At 44.1% G+C, this 22,728-nt stretch overlaps 1 protein-coding gene and 1 long non-coding RNA gene across 4 annotated transcripts in view; one reads left to right on the top strand and one right to left on the bottom strand.

The window, feature by feature from the left end:
- Nucleotides 1-209: 209 nt before the first annotated feature.
- On the bottom strand, nt 210-2,121 carry LOC144032213 (uncharacterized). Of its 3 annotated transcripts, XM_077539928.1 has the most exons (5): nt 2,015-2,121; nt 1,393-1,568; nt 952-1,123; nt 461-609; nt 210-358 (listed from the first exon to the last, which is right to left on the bottom strand). In XM_077539928.1, exons 2-5 carry the CDS (start codon nt 1,406-1,408, stop codon nt 288-290), a joined length of 408 nt encoding a protein of 135 aa, XP_077396054.1. In that variant the 5' UTR covers nt 1,409-1,568; nt 2,015-2,121; the 3' UTR covers nt 210-287. The 3 variants fall into 3 exon arrangements, with proteins under 3 accessions (XP_077396054.1, XP_077396053.1, XP_077396052.1); XM_077539927.1 differs by lacking the exon at nt 2,015-2,121 and having other exon boundaries at nt 1,393-1,589; XM_077539926.1 differs by lacking the exon at nt 2,015-2,121 and having other exon boundaries at nt 1,318-1,411.
- Nucleotides 2,122-7,326: 5,205 nt separating this feature from the next.
- Nucleotides 7,327-22,728, top strand: part of LOC144032128 (uncharacterized) — a 30,717-nt gene continuing 15,315 nt past the window's right edge. Inside the window, exon 1 of the long non-coding RNA XR_013287692.1 lies at nt 7,327-7,711. This is a non-coding gene — a long non-coding RNA (uncharacterized LOC144032128). The remainder of the gene's footprint in view (nt 7,712-22,728) is intronic.

The following is a 22,728-nucleotide window of genomic DNA, read 5'->3' as shown; positions in this document are numbered from 1 at the left end:
GTGTTCTGCTCCCAGCATGTTGCAGTGTCTTGTATCAGGGCACATTTTCCACCACCAGGAGAAGAGGAGTCAGCTGTATTCAAAGGGTTTCGTGTTTCACAGAGAAATGTTCCAGAACTGTGATTTGTACTGGTTGCATCATAATAAGAATAAACAAATGAGGACAACTTAATACAAGGAATGTGATTCTTTATTTCCTGAGGAATCTCGTATGGTGCTCAGCAATAACATTTGACTTGTACGGTCTGTTCACTGCTGCTGTGAGAAATTGTGGCACGACTACCACATCATTCGGTTTTGTACTTATTTGGAACGTCAATCACTTTCATCGCCTCTGAAAGGCAGTCATTCACATAGTCTACAAAAAAAAAAAAAAAATTGGGATGATAAATATTTGGGTGACATATGAGGTACACTCAGTAATGCATCTGCCTGGAATTGTTTTTGTTTCATAACTTACCATAAGTTTCATCCACCAATATCTTTCTCAGAGAATAGCCACCACTCTTATATTTGGGATAAACGATGCAGTAGGAGTGTATTCCTTCCTTCGTCACTTTCTGTGGTCTCCCAGCATTTTCATTATAATGCATAGCAGCGAGAATGATTCTGGAATTGAACAAAAATTGCCTTATTAACAAATTGTCACATTGTGATGAAATAGCTTTATATCTCAAAGTTCTACATTTCATCCATATGTTCTACTAGTCATGGACAAATCACACTTGAAGAAGCACATTATATATATATATTTTTTTCCGATTCTTTGAGATGGCATTTTTGGTTGAACAGATGCAGTGGAAATTTAATAAATTTCCATTGCACTAGCTGTTATGTTTAAGCCATGAGCACCATCTAGAGGAGGCTCAAAGCAAGTGCTTCATTACGTTACTTTCCCCCCTCATCACTATAGTCTCCATTTCATACATATCAAAGTTTTCTTCAACGCACCTGCTTTTCATTCCTTTGTACGAGAAGTTGTACATCTTTGGGGCAAAGTGATTCACCACACTGTGAAAAGCTTCCACACCACTGGTCTGTCGGAGGTGAGACATCTTCATGACATCGTTGACAAACATGGTCTTTGTCAGGAGTTCCACCACTGCGACATTGACTTCAGTACCTTCAAATGAATTTCATTTCCTTAGTTTGTTATAAATGTTAGTTGGCGTGTGACAGATGTTTGGTTGTTCTACAGATACAAGGTATGACAATATTTCAATTTTTCAGGTTAATCTAGCAACAACTCTAAGGATAAAAATATAAATAAATACCTGGTAAGTACATAGTGACAAAAACAACTCCACCTAAACTTACTTTTATCCAAACTATGTGGTGGCATAACTTCATCATCTTGGCTGTTTGAACAGGATTGATCCTGCAATAACTCACCCTCGTAATCAGCCATCTCTTGTTCGGAGGCAGCTGCAGAGGTGATAGCCTCAGCTACGGCTCGCTTCCTTTCTCGGTTAGCTGCTGCTGCACGCTGGGCAGGTGGATTTTGAATCTGCTGCTGGTCTTGTGGAGGCAGGTGAATTGTTGGGACAGCAGTTGTATTGAGCAATAACCTGCAGAAACATAAGGTGACACTAAAAATAGGCGTCGCTCATAAAACCTATAAAACCTACCGGCAAAAAAAAAAAACAACTAAATAAATAAAAAAACAACTATCACATTTCATCTAACCCTGCCTTACCAAATATTTAATTATTTAATGTCTCATAAAATGCAGTAAGATTGACATATGATTGGAAGTTTTTCAAAAGGACGTGTCATGTTCTTTCATCAACAAAGCAATGCTGCCAACCTATTGAAATTTACTTTCAGAACAATTTGTCTCACTGCCATTATTACTCATCGTTGATATGATTAGCACCGAGACGTTAGCTTTCGGTTAACGTCGCTAGTTTCTACTGTTCATTCCACAACTGTTGGAAGCTCTGCTTTGTCAAAGTCATCAGTGATCTATCTATAAATTCCACGTTTTTTTCTAAATAATTGTAATCACACTTACTTTTTTCTGCAAATCCTTTATCATCAGCAGACCGGTTGAGGAAGCAGGCATCTTCGAAGTGTTTGTAACAGAGAACACTCCTCGACGATGGCGTGAAATTTATTCGCTTCGTGCGAACGAAAGTTGTCCATTTACGCGTCCTGTTATCTTTTGGCCACTAATACAACTTTTCTTTAGCTTGAGAACAATACATCACCCACACATCGCCGGGTCATCTTACCGAGTAGCAATGCAAACAATGCAGTTCAATGGCCGACTTCTCTCGCAACTTCCCGGTGTGACGTCATTTACGAAAATTTCCGAAGATTGTCGAAGAAAAGCATTTTCGTTGTCAAGGGCGTTGCTATGGGTTAAACTAAGAACCTGAAAGGGTTGCGTTAAAAAAAATAACGAAAATATGCTTACAATGGTTTAGCCATTGGTATTACTCAAAAACATGGTTAGCCAATCTTACTTCACATTTGGTCTTTAACGAGGCTCGCTCGGTTACACCTCCCTCTCTTTTGCGCTCATGACGTGCAGTATACAAAACACTTCAGCATGTAAAACTAAAATACAATACCAAAATTGATCATTCTCAAAACAAATATTAGTCATCCCTTACGAAACTAAAATATATTTACCAATATGTTATTTGAAATATATTGCAACATATTCAAATACATTATTTACCGTTACATACAACAATATATATTGTAAATATATGGAATTTTATATTAGTGATATTAGATTACAGAAGATATTATATCTTCATGTAATATATTGCAAAATAAAAAAATAAAAAAATGCCACTTTCCATATATCACAATATATTTAGTATCAGATGTGTGTTCATATATTCCAAAATATATTCAATTATATATTCATAAATATCCAGTCATTTAGTGTAATTTATATAGGAAAATGTATTGGTAATATGTAAAGATATAGTGCTGCATATATTTTTAATGTATGTGTCAATGTATTTTACATATATGGACATATATGTAAAAATATATGAGAAAATATATTGTAGAATGAACCATAAAATGTAAAAATATGTGCATTAATATATTTATTACATTATAGAATAGGTGTGCAATTATATAGAAATGTGTAACATACAGTATATGGGCAAATAATTAACACAGACTAATCAGCATCTATCAAAATTCACCTATTTCCTTTTAAGGTAATAGAAAAACAAAAAAATAAAAGATTTGGAACTTTGTTCACAGCATTAAACAGTACAAATTCTTAAAAGTACAATCTTGCAAAAGTGCAAATAAATTTTAAACTCAATTTAACATCCTCTAATAGTGCAATACAGAAGTTGAAAATACTAATAATAAAGCTTACAACTTCCGCTTTCGTCTTAGCTGACAGATTGGATTATTAATGGACTTTCTCACATAAGCTTCTTTAGCCCCGGGAAACTGCTGGACAACAACATCTTCTGTTCTGTTAAAGAGAACAACAATGTTACCCACCCATATCCTCCTGTTTTCTGTCCCTCTTTTTATATTACTGGATAGCCGATAGCCCATACACGCCCATGCAACCCGTTGAAGCCAAAGGCAGCCATCTTACTCCTCCCATCTCGCAACTGTATAAACTGTATAAACGTATACGCACAGACTAGACATACACAGCTCCTAGGCTCTTAGTATAGAACAGGGGTGTGTGTGGGTGTGTGTGTGTGTGGGGGGGGGCTGGATGGTCACTATCTTTAACAAATGGACGGTATGTGCTGCTTTGAAGATCCCTTTTTCTTTTATTGCTGAGTTCCTTAGACCCCAATATTAGATTTGGCAGATGCATCTTTTGTTGAATTACAGGTATAAATCTTGAATAAAAAAAATATACAAGTTTCCTCCTGTAAACATCACTAAGCATATAATTTATACATGTGTATATATATATATATATATATATATATATTTATACATGTGTGTGTGTATATACAGTGGTACCTCTACTTACGAAATTAATTGGTTCTGGAAGAAAGTTCTTAAGTAGAAAAATTTGTAAGTAGAGACGCATTTTCCATGTAAATGCCCTAATCCGTTCCAAGCCTCCCAAATTTCAGACATGTTTTATAAAGCATAAAAATGCATCAAAACATGTAACAAATACATGTTACAATAAGATTATTGCACAATAAATGAGAGTTGTGCATAATGTAAAGAACAAAGAATAGAGAAAAGAATAAAAATGATGGTCATTTACCTTTTTAACTGCTGTCCTCGTCGTTTTTTTTGCCCTCTGGTTCATGTTCTCCTCTCTCAGAAGTGTTTTTTTTTTTTTTTTTTGCCTAGTGTTTTGTAAAGAACTGATCCATGGATGTTTTTTTTTAAAAAAAAAACAAAAAAAAACAAAAAACAATCCTTCGTTAATGTCCCATGCAAACATCATCTTAGTGAGCAAACGCCCGACTGGTGAACACTATTTCTGGGCGATTCTTTTAAACAAATTCTGAAACTTCATGGAAACTTCCGGTATGGCGAGGCATCTTTTTTTTTTTTTTTTTTTAAAAAGGCCCGTCTCGTCGCAATTAAAAACTTACTGTGCCTTCATCAATCACCAATTGTTTGAAATTTTGCACAAATTCGTTGGCCATTAGTTCATACATTTACGAAAAACTATCGGAACACCTCATGGGCCGCGGGATGAATGATGAGGACGCTGTATAGACACCGATCTAGTATACGCTCAAGGCCTCAGTATGCTTCTGCGACGGGCTCGCACGGGGGGGTTACGGCGTTGCTCCGCTCGTGCGTTTGCCTTCCGACTTGTGCGCAATACACATCACAATACACATCGGTGTCTGCTGGAGTTTCACATCAAGTCCCGCTGTCGCTATGGCTGGGCCGCCACAGAGTGGCGATTCCTCTGCATTTTATGACGGATTCAGGAAGTTCAATTTAATTCAGAAACACGAAACAAAGCCGGGGGGAGAGTAAGTTCATCACCGTGGCAATTAATTATTGCCAATTTGCACCGGTGTCGGCCGTAAACTCGCCAAAACACAACAGCCGTGCACTTAGCGAACACAGTTTTTTTTTTTTTTTTTGTTATTGTTGTTTTCCGCCTCTCGTCCCAGGCACATATCCACATGCACAGCCGTGGTCTCCCAGCAGGGAAGTCGATTTGCGCCGCCAGTTGCCTTCACGGAAACTATCTGGGCGGGGGGCGGGGAGAGAGAGAGAGAGAGAAAAAAAAGAAAAAACGCCATTGAACGGACCAATCAGAAGCGAGCTACGCCCCGCCATCTACGGCGTCCAAGGATTGGCGACGTGTGCACGTCAGCCGGCCACGAGCGACGCGGCACTTAAAATTCATGAGCGCCGTAGATCATGTGATCGACGGCGCTCATCGACGCGAGAGCAAACGTGGAGGCATAAATTAGGCTTCATACCTATGGTAGAAGGTTCCTCTTAGCCAATGGGATGCCAGAACGATGCACAAACACCGATCTAGTATACGCTCATAGGTACCTATGGTAGGAAATAGCCATAGCCGAAAGTATGTTGCGTTCGGTAATGTATTTTTACCTTTCGTATCTAGAAATTTCTTTCGTAACAAGAGGCAATATTTTCCCGTTGAGGAGTTTCGTAACTCTAAAATTTCGTATGAAGAGACGTTCGTAAGTAGAGGTTCCACTGTATATATATATATATATATATATATATATATATATATATATATATATATATATATATATATATATATATATATATATATATATATATATATACACATTTTATTTTATTTTTACGGTATTTTACCATAGAAATAGCTTTTTTTTTTAATATAAATTTCCAGGTAAAACATTTTTTTTTAAATGCCAAAGCTTTTTTTTAACAGCAAAATCTTAAATTAAGTACTTTTTATAACTGTACATTTTCAGGTAAATCATTTTTTTTTTTAATGCCAAAACTCATTTTTTTACGGTAAAATCTTGACTTAAGTACTTTTTATAATTGTAAATTTTCAGGTAAAACATTTTTTTTTTGTTTTTTTTTACAGTAAAAATCTTGAATAACTTAATTTTATAATTGGAAAACAAGTGTCAAAACATTTTTTTACCGTAATAGTAAAAAATGTGTTACCGTAATATGGCAGTAGGGTTATTATAGTTTTGGAATTTTTCATTTTAGTCAGTTTTTATGAGTTTTCAGGGTGGTTTTGTTAGTTTTTTTTAGTTTAGTTCTTTAAAAAAAATGCTTAGTTTTAGTTTAGTTTGTTAGTTTCAGTATTAGTATTAGTTTTTTTAAATGTGTATTACTTGTATGCAATATTTTAAAAAAAAACATGGGAGTGACGTCATCTGAAGGTGCTTTTCTATTGGCTGCTGCTAGATGTCGTCACTTCTGTGTGACATACTTTCAAACGTCATTATTCCGGTTTATATAATGACAGATAACACGGGCTGAGGGCTGAGCAGATGCCACCAAAAACAAAATATTAATGAATTAAGGTGATGTCACTAACATGAATGATAAAATCTTGTAATGTGTATTAACAAATGAACGCTGCGTTACAATATTATATGAGATAATCGGTATGTCACACAGCACTGGTATGTCACACAGCACTGATATGTCACACAACACTGGTATGAAATATCTTTGGTATAGTGTCAACTTCATTAACGTTTAAACATGCCCCATAATTGGTTAATAAACTTATGAACCAGAAGCCAGCATAGAACATAACACATACATCCATTTACGGTAACACAGTACACACACACACGGCACACACTCATTTGTCATAACACACATACTTAACATGGAGTAGGGAAAGAAGGTTAGGCCTGTCACAATGAGATGATAAGAAATGTGGTTTTGACATGACATGTGTTTTTATTTTGAGTTTGGTTTGAGTTTTGTATTCATATTAATCAGATTGGTGTTTTATGGGCAATAAGTTGTGTAAAGCTTTGAAGGGATTTTATTCACAAATAGGAAGTATAGTTTATTTTTAAAACATAAATGTTTTGTCAGCATAAAAACATACACATAAACATAACATAAACATAGACATTGTCTATAAATGTGTTTTGCAGAGTAAACCAAACTGGCAAGGTCACAAGTGAAAAGGGGAAGTCTGGGGAGAGCAGGTTCCGTGAAGGTCCCCAAAAACAGGCCATTTTAGGAACTGAAAACGTTTGTAAGCACTAAATGTCTTATAACTCAGCAGTCTGTCAAAACCAGTACAGACTGGCTGGGACACGTTCACCCTTGCTTAGTCATGCTATGATTCGGCATCCGAGGTTATAAATTAGCAGAGACAAAATGAAACTGGTTGCACAAAAAACAGGAGAGCAAAGCACCCTCCGTCGAGGAGTGACTTTGGCTCTGTGCCCCGTTTATCCCCAAATGCTGAATGAGGAAGAATTTCTAACAATCAAGATAAGAGTAATTTGTGGTTGACAAATTGTTTTGATTGGCTGTTAGAAGATTATAGTTATCCCCTATTTTGATCAGTTTTATTAAAATTAAACAGCTGGGAGAGTAAATGGTCAACTTCCTCAATTATCTTCTTTGAGCTATTAGTTTAGCTTAAAGATAATTTGATCCAGGTGGTTCATCACAGAATAGCTACCTGTCGTGACCACCCTGCAAAGGAATAATTCTCTTTCAAAGCTTTTGCCCTTCTTTTTACTTTTTTGTATTTCTTCAATTGATGATCTGGAGTGAGGAGCAACAAATTGTGAGTACATGTGATTTTGTTTGGTTTGAAATTATGGTGTGAATCATTACCTCTTGTCATTAATCAAAATATATCCCTTATTGAACAATTTTGCTTTGCTATTGGTTTGAACATTAATCGAATAATAAATCAAGAAAGACAAGATGTGGTTTAGAGTGTTTATGTGTGTTGTCACATTAATCATTGATTTCTTAAATCCTACTTTCACTTTCCTGCTTTAACACTTTTCTCTTACTATTTGAGTCATACTTAGAGATACCTTAAAGATCGCTTATCGAGTAGATAATAGTTCCAAATACATGTTGGCTGTGTTCCAAAAATCCTGTAAGGTTACTTCGGCTTACATAAACAAAATAAAACAAGCCCTCGCGGTCCTGATAAGGACAGCTAAACTTATTTAGGTCTTTCTAAGTGCAACCGATCATGGAAAGGGAGCCGCTGTAAAAAGAGTGTGATTAGATTTATATCCTTAAATCATCAAAAGTTACTCTTTAAGGGTGTTAATCTAATGGAAGCCGGGGCTGACATTCTAAAACTAGGGCGGTGAGAACCTAAACGAATCCTTTTCAACGCCAGCTTGAAGCGTCCCCGTCACCTCTGTAAATCCCGTGTTACTACGGTTTGAGATAAAGGGGGACCTTAACCCTTTGTAACGGAGAGTTGGCCAGGTAAGCGAGATCAGACAATAAAAAAAAATCCACTAAATATCACATTTAAAATCATCTTCAAAGGCTCATGCATTAAATTAATTACCGAAGACTAAAACGAAGGACATGTTTGCTATAATTATAGTTAGTTTTATTTAGTTTTACATAAAATGTAGTTTCAGTTAGTTTTCGTTTTTTATAAAGCATTTTCGTTTTTATTTTTTTTCGGTAACAGTATAGTTTTAGTTAGTTTAGTTTTAGTTTTAGTTACCTAAAATAACCTTTAATGGCACCTGTTTTTCGACACCCCCCCTTCTTACTTTGACCATCTCCAAACATGTTTTGTTTATTTTATTTGAAGTGAGTCAAATGCCATTTTTAGCATATGTCACGGGCCACTGAAAAATGGCCCCCGGGCCGTAGTTTGGACACCTCTTGATATATAAGTATGTACTGTTTTTTTGTTGTTGTTTTTTTGTCATTGCTTTAGATGTGACTAGCTATAAACTTTAGCCTAGCCGTGTTACGGTGGGGGTATGGTGGATGGACCCAAAAGCGGAGGAAACAGGCAGGAAAACAAACAGGATGGACGATGTAAGGAACTTTATTTATCATGAGGGTGAAGGACTGGACAGGACAGAAAGCGAGCAGACATGGCTTGATGTGGAGACTGATCATGGCGGAGACTTGGCGTGGCGTGATGCAGAGACTTGGCGTGGCGTGATGCAGAGACTTGGCGTGGCGTGATGCAGAGACTTGGCGTGGCGTGATGCAGAGACTTGGCGTGGCGTGATGCAGAGACTTGGCTTGGCGTGATGCAGAGGCTTGGCTTGGCGTGGAAGACTTGGCGTGGAAGACTTGGCGTGGAAGACTTAGCAGACTTGGCGTGGAAGACTTAGCAGACTTGGCGTGGAAGACTTGGCGTGGAAGACTTGGCGTGGAAGACTTAGCAGACTTGGCGTGGAAGACTTAGCAGACTTGGCGCGGAAGACTTGGCGTGGAAGACTTGGCAGAAATGGCAGACTTGGCAGAAGACAACACTGTGACATGCAACATGCAAACCTTCAAACAATGCTCCCACACCCGCGTGAGACAAACACCACTCCCTTATACCAACACTAATGACAATAACAGGACACACCTGGGAGAAACAGCAGGGAGGGGTAACCAATCAGCAATACACACCAGGAAGGGAAGACACAAGCAGGTGGACAAGGTTAACCATAACGAGACTGGGGAGAAAGACAGGAACACCAGACAACCAACACTCACCAAAATAAAACAAAAACCCAACCCAAAAAAACGAAACATGACAGTACCCCCCCCACCAAGGGACGGCTCCCAGACGTCCCAAACAAAACAAGCCAAAAAAGGGGAGGACGGGAACGGGAGCAAAACACAGCCCTCAACCAGGATATGTATATGAGGCAACTAAGGGGCGAAAGACTGCCTGACAAAAGTCCATGAAATCCACGTCGGGGGGCGGCCCAGGAGGCGGCATTATTGCAGGCTCAAGGGGCGGAAACAGGGGTGGCGCCGCCAAGGGCCGGTCCCCGCGGTGGGCCCTTCTCTTGCGCCGCCTGGCACTGGGTCCCGGATCGGCCGCCGTGACCGCGCTGCCTGGGACGCACCCCAGGACCGGAGACTTTGACCAGGGCAGAGACGAAGAAGCTGGGGACTTGACCTGGGGCAGAGACGAGGAAGCTGGGGACTTGACCTGGGGCAGAGACGAGGAAGCTGGAGACTTGACCTGGGGCAGAAACGACGAAGCTGGAGACTTGACCTGGGGGAGAGACGACGAAGCTGGAGACTTGACCTGGGGCAGAGACGAGGAAGCTGAAGAAAGCGGCAACCCTGCCGTGACGAGGGGACCTGAGATGCCAATTGGCCGCGACAAGGGGACCTGAGACGCCAGGGGCTGCATCGGCCAGGGACTGAGAGGCCAGGGGCTGCGTCGGCCAGGGACAGAGGGGCCAGGGGCGGCAGCGGCACAGGCGAAGCGGCCGGGGGCTGCGGCGGTAGCCAGGGGCTGCGGTGGCAGCGGCACAGGCGAAGCGGCCGGGGGCTGCGGCGGTAGCCAGGGGCTGCGGTGGCAGCGGCACAGGCGAAGCGGCCCTGCGGCGGCAGCGGCACAGGCGAAGCGGCCCTGCGGCGGCAGCGGCACAGGCGAAGCGGCCCTGCGGCGGCAGCGGCACAGGCGAAGCGGCCGGGGGCTGAAGCGGCAGCAGCGGCACAGGCAAAGAGGCCAGGGGCTGAAGCGGCAGCAGCGGCACAGGCGTGGCATTCATGGGCTGCCGAGGCGCCGGGACGAAGGCCTGGAGCCGGGACGGCGACCTGAGGTCGGCGGGGCGCCGGGGCGGGGTCCTGAGGCCGGCGGGGCGCCGGGACGGGGTCCTGAGGCCGGCGGGGCGCCGGGACGGGGTCCTGAGGCCGGCGGGGCGCCGGGTCGGAGACCAGAGGCCGGCGGGGAGCCGGAACGGGGACTTGAATCCGGCGCGGAGCCGGAACAGGGACTTGAATCCGGCGCGGAGCCGGAACGGGGACTTAAATCCCGCGCGGAGCCGGAACGGGGACTTGAATCCCGCGCGGAGCCGGAACGGGGACTTGAATCCCGCGCTGAGCCGGAACTTGGCGCTTCCGCTGGGTCCGGGTTGGTGGGAGCATTCTGTTACGGTGGGGGTATGGTGGATGGACCCAAAAGCGGAGGAAACAGGCAGGAAAACAAACAGGATGGACGATGTAAGGAACTTTATTTATCATGAGGGTGAAGGACTGGACAGGACAGAAAGCGAGCAGACATGGCTTGATGTGGAGACTGATCATGGCGGAGACTTGGCGTGGCGTGATGCAGAGACTTGGCGTGGCGTGGAAGACTTGGCGTGGAAGACTTAGCAGACTTGGCGTGGAAGGCTTGGCGTGGAAGACTTAGCAGACTTGGCGTGGAAGACTTGGCGTGGAAGACTTGGGGTGAAAGACTTGGCGTGGAAGACTTGGCGTGGAAGACTTAGCAGACTTGGCGTGGAAGAATTGGCGTGGAAGAATTGGCGTGGAAGACTTGGCGTGGAAGACTTAGCAGACATGGCGTGGAAGACTTGCCGTGGAAGACTTGCCGTGGAAGACTTGGCGTGGAAGACTTGGGTTGGAAGACTTGGCAGACTTGGCAGAAAGACAACACTGTGACATGCAACATGCAAACCTTCAAACAATGCTCCCACACCCGCGTGAGACAAACACCACTCCCTTATACCAACACTACTGACAATAACAGGACACACCTGGGAGACACAGCAGGGAGGGGTAACCAATCAGCAATACACACCAGGAAGGGAAGACACAAGCAGGTGGACAAGGTTAACCATAACGAGACTGGGGAGAAAGACAGGAACACCAGACAACCAACACTCACCAAAATAAAACAAAAACCCAACCCAAAAAAACGAAACATGACAAGCCGAAGAGCGTTAATTTGGTGACAGGCAAGACGGTAATGATATTGAATTTACACAATTTACCATCATATTACAGTCGGATTTTATTTAATGGATTTATTTATTTTATTAGGATGAATCAAGTTTTAGAGACAATTGTCTCGTCAAATATGCTATTTATTTAATTATTATTTATTATCACTTTAGGGAAGCAATGAGAGATGGCAAGGTTGATCAGTCAGACCAGAAGCTGTGCTGTTGGAGAATGGACACAATCACTGTATACTACTACATTGTAGTACAGCTACATAGTAGGGCTGCACAATATATCGAAAAAATATCGATATCGCGATATTGGCCCTTGCAATATGCATATCGCAAAGGCACGCAATAAGTTTTATATGGAATTTTATGCTTTTTATATGAATTTGACCAGTCAGATGCTAACTAAAATGCGCATCGCCATTCCATAGCTGAAAATTATCAAGACATAATTACAATTCATTAACTAAGATTACATGAAGGTTGCTTATTTTGCCCCATGAAAAATGTTTTTCTTTCATTAGGTAATAAAAATGTAATTTCTTTAGGTAATTGTTAAATATCGCAATAATAGCGATATCGCTATGTTCAGGATGTATATCGCATATCGCATGTTTTTCCAATATCGTGCAGCCCTACTACATAGTAATGCGAAATGCTTTACTTTTGGAAGAAAGTATGATCAATCACATAGCACACTGATTAATGTCGAAAATGTAGTGGTATGAAAAGGGAATTTCATGGTAGAAAACAGATTTTTGATTTGTCACTGTTCAAAAGTAAATGTATGCTAATTGATCTGCCACAACATGCATGTCTGTATGCATGCATACCTTCAAGCTCCAGTGTGGAGGGTTGAAAATAATGGAAGTAGATTTCAAGATGGCCAAAAATAAATATTTTTTGTCTTTATTGTATTTTCTCAATGTTGTACAGTTTATAGTTGGAATACGTGAGCACACACGCACGCGCGCACACGCACGCACACACACACACACACACATATTACAGTATGTTGTAACAATCTGTTACACGTAAAAATATAGTGCTCCTTTTGGTCTTGACTGCAATACATTTTTTATATTTATCAATATATACACATATATGGTCTATGCATATATTGCAATATATGGTGAAATATAAATACTAAATGTCATATATGGGAATATATCGCTAAATGTATTGCACAATATTTTGCTATATATTGCAATATATTTTTGTTTCGTAAGGGATTGCAAGTTTATAAAAATACACATGGCAAACAACGTGTTACATTCCTTTCCTCCGTGACCGGGCGGGTGTCTTATGACTACTAATGCGCAAAAAAAGTGTTTCCATTACACTTTTTGAAATACTTCTATTTCGACACGTCTCAAAAACCACCTCATGAGAGCGCAAAACCTTTTTTTGCGATATTTGAGTTTTTTCACAAAGCCAGTGTTTCAATTACCAGCTTGCTTTTGCACAAAACTGACGGTAATGGAAATGCACCTATTGTCAGTTTGTAAGCATGTATATCACACAGCATAATGGCAGTGGATACATTTGCAATGTACAGTCGGAGGTGGGATTCAGACCCATGACTTCCTGGTTACTAGGTATGTAATGATGTCCAAGCATCATGATACGATATTATCACGATATGAAGGTCACAATACGATAATTATCACAATATTGTGGGGGCATTGGCAATATTTAAAAAAGAGCCCAATATTGTAAAAATAGAGCTCATACTAAAAAAAAAAAAGCACAATATTGTGCTTTTGTACATAACAGCAATGCATATAAACCACCTACAATCTCTAATAACAACAGTGAGGCTCTTACTTGCTAATACAAGCACACATTGATTGCTTCACAATCAAATTTGGTTCCCCTTCATCTAACAATTAGCATAGATTTTAAACATAGAAGGCCAAAACATCCCTAATGAAAATTAAACTGCACTAATAAAATACCCACTAGAGGGTGCTAGAACTGCACAAATGGAAATCAACCTGACTTTTTTTTTTTTTAACAGATGTATTCCTTTTTAAATATTGTGAACATGACGACGACAATATTGTGGCAGTTTTAATAACATGATATCACAATATTGCCCTTATCGTGACATCCCTACTGGTTACTGGGACAATGCACTTTACCAAGTGCACCAACGAGCAGTATTAGACAGCTGGTAATGATGCTAAGTTGTATGTATGAAAGTGGGCATGGAAAGTGGCACTTACAAAAAGTTCAACGTCTGTCCCATTGAAAATGAATGAGAAAAAGTTGACATTTATTGTCAAATTGTGCGGAAACTAAGTAATGTGGAATCAGGCGATATATACGTATGTTACACCTTTTCCTGCTCAGTCTCCCGACCGTGGTCAGGAGGCACAGGGGAGGATTTTCCTCCTGGGCCGGAGTCGCCTCCGGGGGTAACTCCCGTCACACGTCGCTTAAGGAGGCACCGGGAGACAGAGGGTCGCACTGTAGTTGTCTTTTTATTCTCAGTTTACACACACTTTTTGTCATCTCTCCCTCTAACCACGCTTCCCTCTCGCCCGTACACTCTCTAACTCTCCCGCTCCCACTCGCGCATGCGCACTCCTCCCTCGCGTCTCTCTCTCTCTCTCTCCTCCGTCACACACAAGCCAATCTCCACCACCCGCAACACTACCCCCACTCTGGATGGTAATGGCATAATACCACTCCAGCACAGTAACATTATCAATAACCAGATCACCCACTAGTAGGAATTGCACTCACAGGGACAGTGGTGTTAACATTACATTAGGCACAGTGAGGTAGTGACAATATGAGGCTCAACTACAAGACGCATACTCATTCACAATGACTAGAGTGCCATGGGGGAAGAAATTAAAACACACGCTGGTGATCAACAAAAGGTGACCGGCTTTAACGCCAGCAAATCCTGGGATAAGGCACATATCGCAAATTACAGCGTGTATTATCAAACGTGTAGACAATACTGACAGTACATTTTTATATTCTTTTTTTTTTTTTTTTAAACAAAATAGCAAAACCATAAAGTCATAACCATATAGCATGTGCTGTAATAACAAAACACTAGAAAAATGACTTCAACCAATTTCAACCCAAAAGGACTGCATGAAACTATCAAGTGCCCTTCTTCATTGCCTAGGTGACCCAGGTGCCATAACGGTTGGGTGGCCTACGTGGGCGTGGCGGTCGTTGAACCTGTGGACCCCTCAGGTGTGACTCACCCACCGCCCCCCCACCATCCTCATGCTCAACATGGGAAGGAGTGGGTGGAATGAGCACACCTGAAACGGGGCCGAACGCAGACGAGGTGACGATGCTTGGACCGTCATCAAGCGTGGTCGAGAACAAGTCGCGCAACCCTAAATCACTGTCCGATGGACCATCGGATACAGCTGGGGGCGAGACCTCTGTAGGTGTCCATCTTGAGGCTTGGTCCAGAGCCCAGGCGTTGTCCAGGGGCTCGCGACAGCGGTAGTGCTTTAGCTGATCATGATGAACCACTTTCACTTTGGATCTTGGGTTCTTCTGGATGCGATACACTAAATCGTCCAATTGTCCCAGGACAAAGAACGGCCCCTCGTATGAAGGGAGAAACTTCTTCACCCTGTTCTTAACTTGACGGGTACCTTTCACAAAATACCACACGGGATCTCCAATCTTGTACTGGGTGTGGCAGCAGTTCTTGTCATATTGTCTCTTTGCGCGTGTGACCGACTCACCCAGAGCTTCTCGGGAGATCGTATGGGCCAGCTCCAGCCTTTCGCGCATCTGTTGGATGTACTCTGGACCCGATGGTTGGTTCTCTGGGTCGGGAGGCAGCCCTGCAACAAGGTCCACTGGTTCACTCACTTCTCGGCCAAACATCATGAAGTTGGGCGTGAACCCGGTGGCACTGTGTTTGGTCGCCCTGTAGGCCATGACGGCGTAAGGGACCATGAGATCCCAGTCCCAATGGCAACGGTCTGCGGAGGTGGCCAGGATCTTTTGAAGGGTGGCATTAAAACGTTCCACCTGGCCATCTGACTGTGGTCTGAACGGTGTCGTGTGAGTCTTTTCGATACCGAACAAGCTGCACATTCCTTGGAACACTTCAGATTCAAAGTTGCGTCCTTGGTCACTGTGCAGTGCGTGAGGTATCCCGTAGCGGCACACCCACTCAGATGCGACGACTTCGGCGACAGTCACAGCTCGTTCATCAGGGAGTGGAAACGCCTCTGTCCATTTCGTGAAATAGTCTTGTATCACAAGCACGTACCGGTTTCCGCGCTCAGTCTCATTGAGTGGTCCCATAATGTCCAGGGCAATGCGCTCCATTGGGGCCCCCACCCTTACAGTTCCCATTGGAGCTTGCGGCCTTTTGAGTGGGCGGGCCCTCGACGCACAGCTGGTACAAGTCCGACACCAGAGGGCGACATCCTCTCGCATGTGGTACCAGTAGTATCGTGTTTGCAGTCTGGCCACGGTCCGCTCTACACCAAAATGCCCACCCACGGCTCCGTCGTGCATCTGCTTCATCACTTCAGGTTGTAGCTTGCGTGGCAGCAGAATTTTTGGGTAGAATTGGGTGTCGTCTAGGCAGTAGAAGCGACGAGCCAGGACCCCATCTCTGAAGTAGAGTCGTTTCCATTGCGACCAATACGTCTTAACGGCTGGGCTGCATGGCGCAACTGCAGTCCAAGGGGGGCGCTCGCTGCTGGCCCTCATCCAGGCGCGTATGGGTGCAATGTCGGCATCCGCGTCCTGGGCTTGGCTCAGCTCTCCCATGGTCCAGCCAGGAAACAAAGACGCAGTATCAGGGGTATCAGTCACGTATATTCTCTCGGTCAGTTTAACTACATGCACGTTAGTGTTCATGTATTGATCTAAAGTCTCGGTGTTGGGTGTAGAGGTGCTCTGACTTACCCCCACTAGACCCAACACTGTGGACGTGGGTCGTCCCTCTACCCCCACTGGACTCGGCGAAGGGGAACGGCAGTCAGAGTCCAAGTCACACTGGACTGCCCGATGAGTGATGTCCTTTGAGTGCGAGGAGGGCTCTTGTATTTTACACGCACAGGATTGTCGACAGGGCCTTCTGGAGAGACCATCTGCATTGGAGTGCACACGACCCGGACGGTGGACGATTTCAAAGTCGTATTCAGCAAGCTTCTCGAGCCATCGAGCTAACTGCCCCTCTGGCTCTCTCATTCTCGTTAGCCACCGTAAGCTGCTGTGGTCCGTGCGCACCTTGAAGCGTCGTCCCAGGAGATATTGGCGGAAATGGGACATGAAATCCACAATGCCCAGTAGCTCACGTCTCGTGGTGTAGTAATTTTGTTCAGTTTTCGCCAGCTTACGACTGCCATAAGCCAACACACACTCGACGCCCTGCTGCACTTGCGACAGTACAGCCCCGAGACCAGCGTCACTTGCATCAGTGTCCAGAATCATATCGCCACAGTCAAGAGGATAGCCAAGGACAGGCGCTGAGGTGAGGCAACACTTGAGTTCGTCGAAAGCTGCTTGGTGTTCGGTGTGCCACTGGAAGTGAGCGTTCTTCTTAGTCAAGTTGTGCAGGGGTTCAGCAATCGAAGCAAAATCTTTTACAAAATGACGGTAATACGAGGCCAGACCAATGAATCGTCTGACCTCCTGGATCGAGGTCGGGGTGGGCCATGTCTGAACTTTCTGGACTTTGCTGGGGTCGGTGGCCACACCGTGCTCCGATACTATGTGGCCAAGGTACGCAACTTGTCGTCGGAAGAGGCAACACTTAGCTGGTTTCAGTTTCAGGTTAGCACGCTGGAGTCTGTCGAACACCTTGCTCAAACGCTGAAGCATCTCGCCCACGTCCTTGGCCAGTACAATTATGTCATCTAAATAGACCAAGCAGGTCTCCCACTGCATGCCAGCCAGCACCCGGTCCATCAGCCTCTGGAAGGTCGCTGGAGCGTTGCAAAGGCCGAATGGCATGACATTCCATTCAAGAGGCCTGTCCTTGTACAAAAGGCGGCGGCTTTGCGTGCTCTTGGGGTCAACTCTACTTGCCAGTAGCCCGAAGCAAGGTCTAACGTGCTGAACCATTTGGCATTGGAGAGTGTATCCAGCGTATCCTGGATACGGGGCAGCGGGTATACGTCAGTTATGGTACGGTCGTTAAGGGCTCTGTAGTCTATGCAAAGACGGTACGTGCCATCCTTTTTAGGCAAGATAACGATGGGCGATGCCCAGCTGCTGTGGCTCTGTTGAGCAACACCGCTTTGCAGGCTGTCGCGGATCTGCTGGTCTGCATCTTGCTGTTTTTCTCCAGCCATCCTCCTGGGCGGCTGTTTGACTGGAGCTCCAGGACGAGTCACGATGTCGTGTTGGACAAGACTAGTTCGGCCTAGGTCGGTGGGCCCTGTGGAAAACACATGTCCATAAGTGCACAGTAGACGCTTAAGTTGGAGCTGATCACAGTCATCGAGGTCCGTGGCACTCTGGGCATAGAGCTCTTGCAGATGATGAGGGACCACAAGTGGGCTAGTGGGTGTGTCCCTGGCTGGGTGTCCACTGGGAGGTCGCACGACCTCAGCTGGTTGTAGGAGCCCGGCAATTGATCCTTCTTTAATAGTTACAGATTTGTTGCCCGGATTGAATAGTCGAATGGGGACAGTCTTGGAAGGCTGTGCATGGATCAGGACTCTGGCAACGAGGACTTTGTGTTTCTCAACAAAGCCTTTTGTAGGACTGAGCATCATGTTGTCCAAGGTCACCACCCCTAAATTTACATCACCCTTCACCATAAACTCCTGCCCCGGTTCAACAACAACAGTTCTGGATACTCTCACCGCCCGTGACTTTGGGCGGCCTTCAGCTTGGTAGTAGGGTACTTCCTCGCCGAACAGGACAATGCGGCGTCGGCCGAAATCGAGGCGGGCTTCGGTTCCAGCGAGAAATGGATGCCCTAGCAGCACTTCGTTGCCAGATATGTCAGCCACTACGAAATCAACGGTCACCTGACGGGTGCTGATCTCCTTGGGTACCTGGGTCTCACCCAACACGGGCACTTCTCCTGGCCCCACCCCACCAGAGTCTCGACAGCCGATGGTTGCAAAGGTGGCCTCACGTCCGGGTGGCTGGCGTTATAATAGTGCAGCGGCAGCACAATTCTTCGGGCCCCACTGTCCAAAACGGCGCATACTTTTAATTCGTAGAGGTGTACGGCGATGCACATTTCCTTGTTGGGCATGGTCGAGGCAGGGCTGTCACCCGAGTTGCTGCCCAAAGTTGAAGTCTTGGTGGTTTTCCGAGGAGAAGGACACTGTTTTTGAATATGGCCCCAGCCTTGACAGTTGTGGCAGCGAACACCACTCTTTTTCAAGTCTTTGCGTTGGTCCGGCATTGAGGACATGTTTTGGATCAATTTACTGGGTGAGAGGCTGGTGTTAGATAGAGCTTCAGTGAGGGGCTCCTCCTTCTCTCGGACGACAGCAGCCCGGGGTCGACATCCAGCAGCGTAACGTGCTCCCAACTGCATGGCGTTGGTGACATACAACGCAGCCCTTTTGGTGGTTTCATGTTGGCGGGCTATTTCATATGCATGAGCTAGTGTTACCGGCCTTTTCTCCAACAGCTTCTGGACCATTTCAGCATCACCTAAACCATTTGTGAACACTTCAACAGCAATGGAATCTTGCTCAGTTTCTGCTTTGTCACCATAAACTACAGCTATCCTTCCATAAATGTCATCCCTGAACACATGCAGGGCCTCCCCCTGTTTACGCACCCGCTGCCGGAGTTCTACAGCGACTGCGGCTGCATGATCAGAAGAGGGGCCGTATGCTGTTTCGAGCTCATCCACCAGGCGGCGATAATCCCACTTCCCTGAGCGCGGGTTACGGTGGACGATGGCGCCTGCTGCTCCAACTAAACAGAATTTCAACTGTGTTGTCATTGTCTTTTCCGACCAATAATTTGCCTCGGCGCAGCTCTCGAACCTGTGCAGAAATTCTCTCCATGGGGTGCTTCCGTCATACTGGCCAGGACGTAAAGTGGGGATCCTTTCTCTGGGATCATCATCGTCGTCACTATCTGATCTGGGCTGACGAAACAACTTATGGGTCCGACCCTGCCCAGAATGACACTGAGGGCATGCTGGGTTTTCCTGACAGTCCACTGCATTAATCTGCTCGCATTCCATAAACTTGTTGGGGGCTGGTGTGCTATATACAAAACTTCCCAAGTGAGCAGAGGCAAATGGGTTAGAGTATATTGTTTTCGCTTGTGGGGTGGGGGTTGAATAATCATGCATACTGTTCGTGCTGTGGAGGCGGCAACAGTCGTCATCAATAAAGGGATTTGTCCGGGAAAGCTGTGGCGGGGTGAGCAATTCCTCCCCATTAACACACGTGCTTGCACAACTTGCATCACACAAAAATGGGTTATAATGTTCACATTTTGCCACAGGCTTGTCTTGGTTAGCACCTTTAATCCACTCAGCACTTTTGGGGACATCATCCGGTAGCACACATGGGTAATTAGCTCCCAGTCCAAACTTTTCACGGGGTTGGCGAGCGGCAGCCATCGTGAGTTAGCTTAGCTACGGCTAATGGACGTCGTTAATCCACTACTTTTGCGTTCGTATTTCTCGGTGCTCACCCTCCTCTTGACAACGTGAGAGAGAGTCCCTTCGTGGTCGCCAGTGTTACACCTTTTCCTGCTCAGTCTCCCGACCGTGGTCAGGAGGCACAGGGGAGGATTTTCCTCCTGGGCCGGAGTCGCCTCCGGAGGTAACTCCCGTCACACGTCGCTAAAGGAGGCACCGGGAGACAGAGGGTCGCACTGTAGTTGTCTTTTTATTCTCAGTTTACACACACTTTTTGTCATCTCTCCCTCTAACCACGCTTCCCTCTCGCCCGTACACTCTAACTCTCCCGCTCCCACTCGCGCATGCGCACTCCTCCCTCGCGTCTCTCTCTCTCTCCTCCGTCACACACAAGCCAATCTCCACCACCCGCAACACGTATATACCCAGGGTGGCGTGAAATTTTGAAGCAAGTTGAAATTTGTTATGTTTCAGTTCGGTGGGGTTGGGGTTTTGTTTAGTTTTTGGCTGTTTGTTAGTGATGGGCATTACAATTCTTTTAGGTGAACTGAATCACTAGAATCAGTGCATTTAAAAGAACCATTAGTTCTTATTTCTAACCGTTAACCGTTAGTTCTTATCTTATATAAAGTTACTTATCTCAAATCAACTGTAATAATAATCATGTTAATAATAATAATAATAATAATAATAATAATAGCAATAATAGCAGTAGACTACACCCACAGTACAGAGAAGATAATAAATCCGTTAACGATATCCCCAACAACGTCATCTCCCTTCACGTTCACTGAAAAGATTTGTTCTTTTTGAATGAATCGGTTGTTCACGACACAACAGTTTGTCATCGTCTCCCCTAGTCTCGTTATTGTTAACCTTGTCCACCTGCGTGTGTCTTCCCTACCCGGTGTGTGCTAATTGGTTCCCCCTGCCTGCTGTGTTTCCCAGGTGTGTCTGGTTATTGTCTCGTTAGTTTTGGTATAAGCGAGTGGTGTTTGTTTCACGCGCATGTGGGAGCATTGTATTGTGTAGTACATACCTTGTCTGTTCTTGTAAAATAAGATAAGATAAGAGGTAGTTTCATTACGTCTAGTCAAGTTTCATTACGTTTGGTCAAGTTTTGGTTACATCTAGTTTCGTTACGTCTAGTTTAGTTTTCGCTACGTCAGGTCAAGTTCTCTATGTCTTAGTTAAGTTTTCTCTGCGTCTCCTCGTCTTCACGCCATGCCCGGTCTGTCCACGTCATGCCCAGTCTGCTCACGTTCCATCTTGTCCAGTCTTTGTTCAGTCAAGTCAATAAAGTTATTCCTGTCAGTCCTTTTCCTGCCTGTTTTCTCCGCATTTGGGTCCCACACTATTGACAAAATGTGAACAGTGTAAATCGGATGTACGATTATGCACGTCAGAAAGCATGGAGAATAAAAATCTGAATGACATATGTGGGAATGCAAAAAAAAAAATCCCAATAACATATGGGGGCATTCCGACAATGAGGAGTGGCGGGTGTGGATGGATTTGCAACTAATTCCACTCTGTCATCAGTGGATATTAAGGATAGCTTCTCTGTTAAAATATTTTTAATACACAAGGTACCATTGTGTATGAACTTAATTTATGAGGGCTAAAATGACCACATTAATTGTCGCATCTAAGATGTCTAGGGTTTTACAGATCCCTGACCTGATCAAGCATGGCTCTACATTCCTCTGATTTTTTTTAATTTATTTTTTTATTTTTTTGTATTTTGTCAGTAAATTACTACTGCAAAAACACAAATGAGTAAACGTGTCTAATACTATTGTTTACTGATGAGACTTTGTGTTTATTTTTGGTGTAAATTACAGCTGTAAACCACAAATAAGTACAGTAAACACCATTGGTGCAATACTATTGCTTATTGTGCAAACACACACAGAAGCATATTTTTCCTTGTAGTGGATTGGCTATGCTATTTTTGCACCTGTACTGGATTAAATGAAAGCCCTAGCTAGTAGCTTAACAGAGTTAAATTTTTAGATTGAGTTTCACAGAAGGGTGGGACTGATACAGGCCAGGTGCTGGCTGGGTAATACCTCCCAGTGCTCAACAATCTGGTTCTGTTTCAAAGCTACTCTATGCTCCACTTCCTTTGCTGCCCTGGGTCTTGGTAGTGTGCCATCACACTTGGTATTCATCAAGTCTCTCAAGGTAGATGAGGCAGGACACAAATTACTCAGGCCATGTATGTACTATGTAATGGAAAGACTCCAGATTTAAGGTGAATGGGTAAATTAAGAATTGAAGGTTGATTTTAGAAGTTACAAGTTAAAAAAAAAAAAAAAAACT

This window comes from Festucalex cinctus, chromosome 12 (genome assembly GCF_051991245.1).
Source record: "Festucalex cinctus isolate MCC-2025b chromosome 12, RoL_Fcin_1.0, whole genome shotgun sequence".
NCBI classification, from domain to species: Eukaryota; Metazoa; Chordata; class Actinopteri; order Syngnathiformes; family Syngnathidae; genus Festucalex; species Festucalex cinctus.
The sequence above is the reverse complement of the archived record's forward strand: the minus strand, read 5'-3'. Positions and strand labels throughout refer to the sequence as shown.

Bases quoted from the DNA above. Each gene is read 5' to 3' on its own strand.
- LOC144032213 (XM_077539926.1), bottom strand. From the start codon at position 1,408: ATGGCTGATTACGAGGGTGAGTTATTGCAGGATCAATCCTGTTCAAAC. The intron at 1,124-1,317 runs GTAAGTTTAGGT...ATTCATTTGAAG, and splicing joins ACCACATAGTTTGGATAAAA to GTACTGAAGTCAATGTCGCA. The intron at 359-460 runs GTAAGTTATGAA...TTTTTTTTGTAG, and splicing joins ATTGGTGGATGAAACTTATG to ACTATGTGAATGACTGCCTT.